Below are 423 nucleotides of genomic sequence, written 5' to 3'. Positions count from 1 at the left end.
CTTCCACTATGAGCTATCCCATTGCACGTACTCCATTTCCCCCTGGTCCCACTCCCACCCTTACATCCTTCCCGTTCCTTTGAACCCCCATAAGATACATACAATCCTCCCTATACTCACGTAGCAATGTATTATTATAAAGCTGAACTGTTTGATGGCAGGTTAGGGCTGATGGGCCAGCTGGGAGCTTTGCCACTATTGTTCCCAGGACACCCTCCCGACAAGCCCTGGTACGCCGCTGCATGGGCAAGAGTACAGCCGTCGCCACTCAGTCCCCATGGTGAGTACTATTATTTTATATTATATATTATACCATTACAATCTGTATCATTATTACTGAACAATGACCAACAACTTCAACAAGGAAAAGAAGAGATTTTTCCATTGAACTTGAACGAATTTGCTGGAATTCGAAAAAAAAAA

The 423-nt window shown here is 44.0% G+C and overlaps 1 protein-coding gene across 1 annotated transcript in view; it reads left to right on the top strand.

The window, feature by feature from the left end:
• Positions 1–423, top strand: part of LOC106683513 (homeobox protein HMX3) — an 82,854-nt gene that overhangs the window by 47,049 nt on the left and 35,382 nt on the right. The window contains exon 2 of the mRNA XM_067051816.1: positions 162–280. Within this exon, the coding sequence (XP_066907917.1) occupies positions 162–280 (119 nt within the window). The remainder of the gene's footprint in view (positions 1–161; positions 281–423) is intronic.

Source organism: Halyomorpha halys, unplaced genomic scaffold (assembly GCF_000696795.3).
Source record: "Halyomorpha halys isolate HHAL.00 unplaced genomic scaffold, Hhal_1.1 Scaffold492.1, whole genome shotgun sequence".
Classification (NCBI taxonomy): domain Eukaryota; kingdom Metazoa; phylum Arthropoda; class Insecta; order Hemiptera; family Pentatomidae; genus Halyomorpha; species Halyomorpha halys.
The sequence above is the reverse complement of the archived record's forward strand: the minus strand, read 5'-3'. Positions and strand labels throughout refer to the sequence as shown.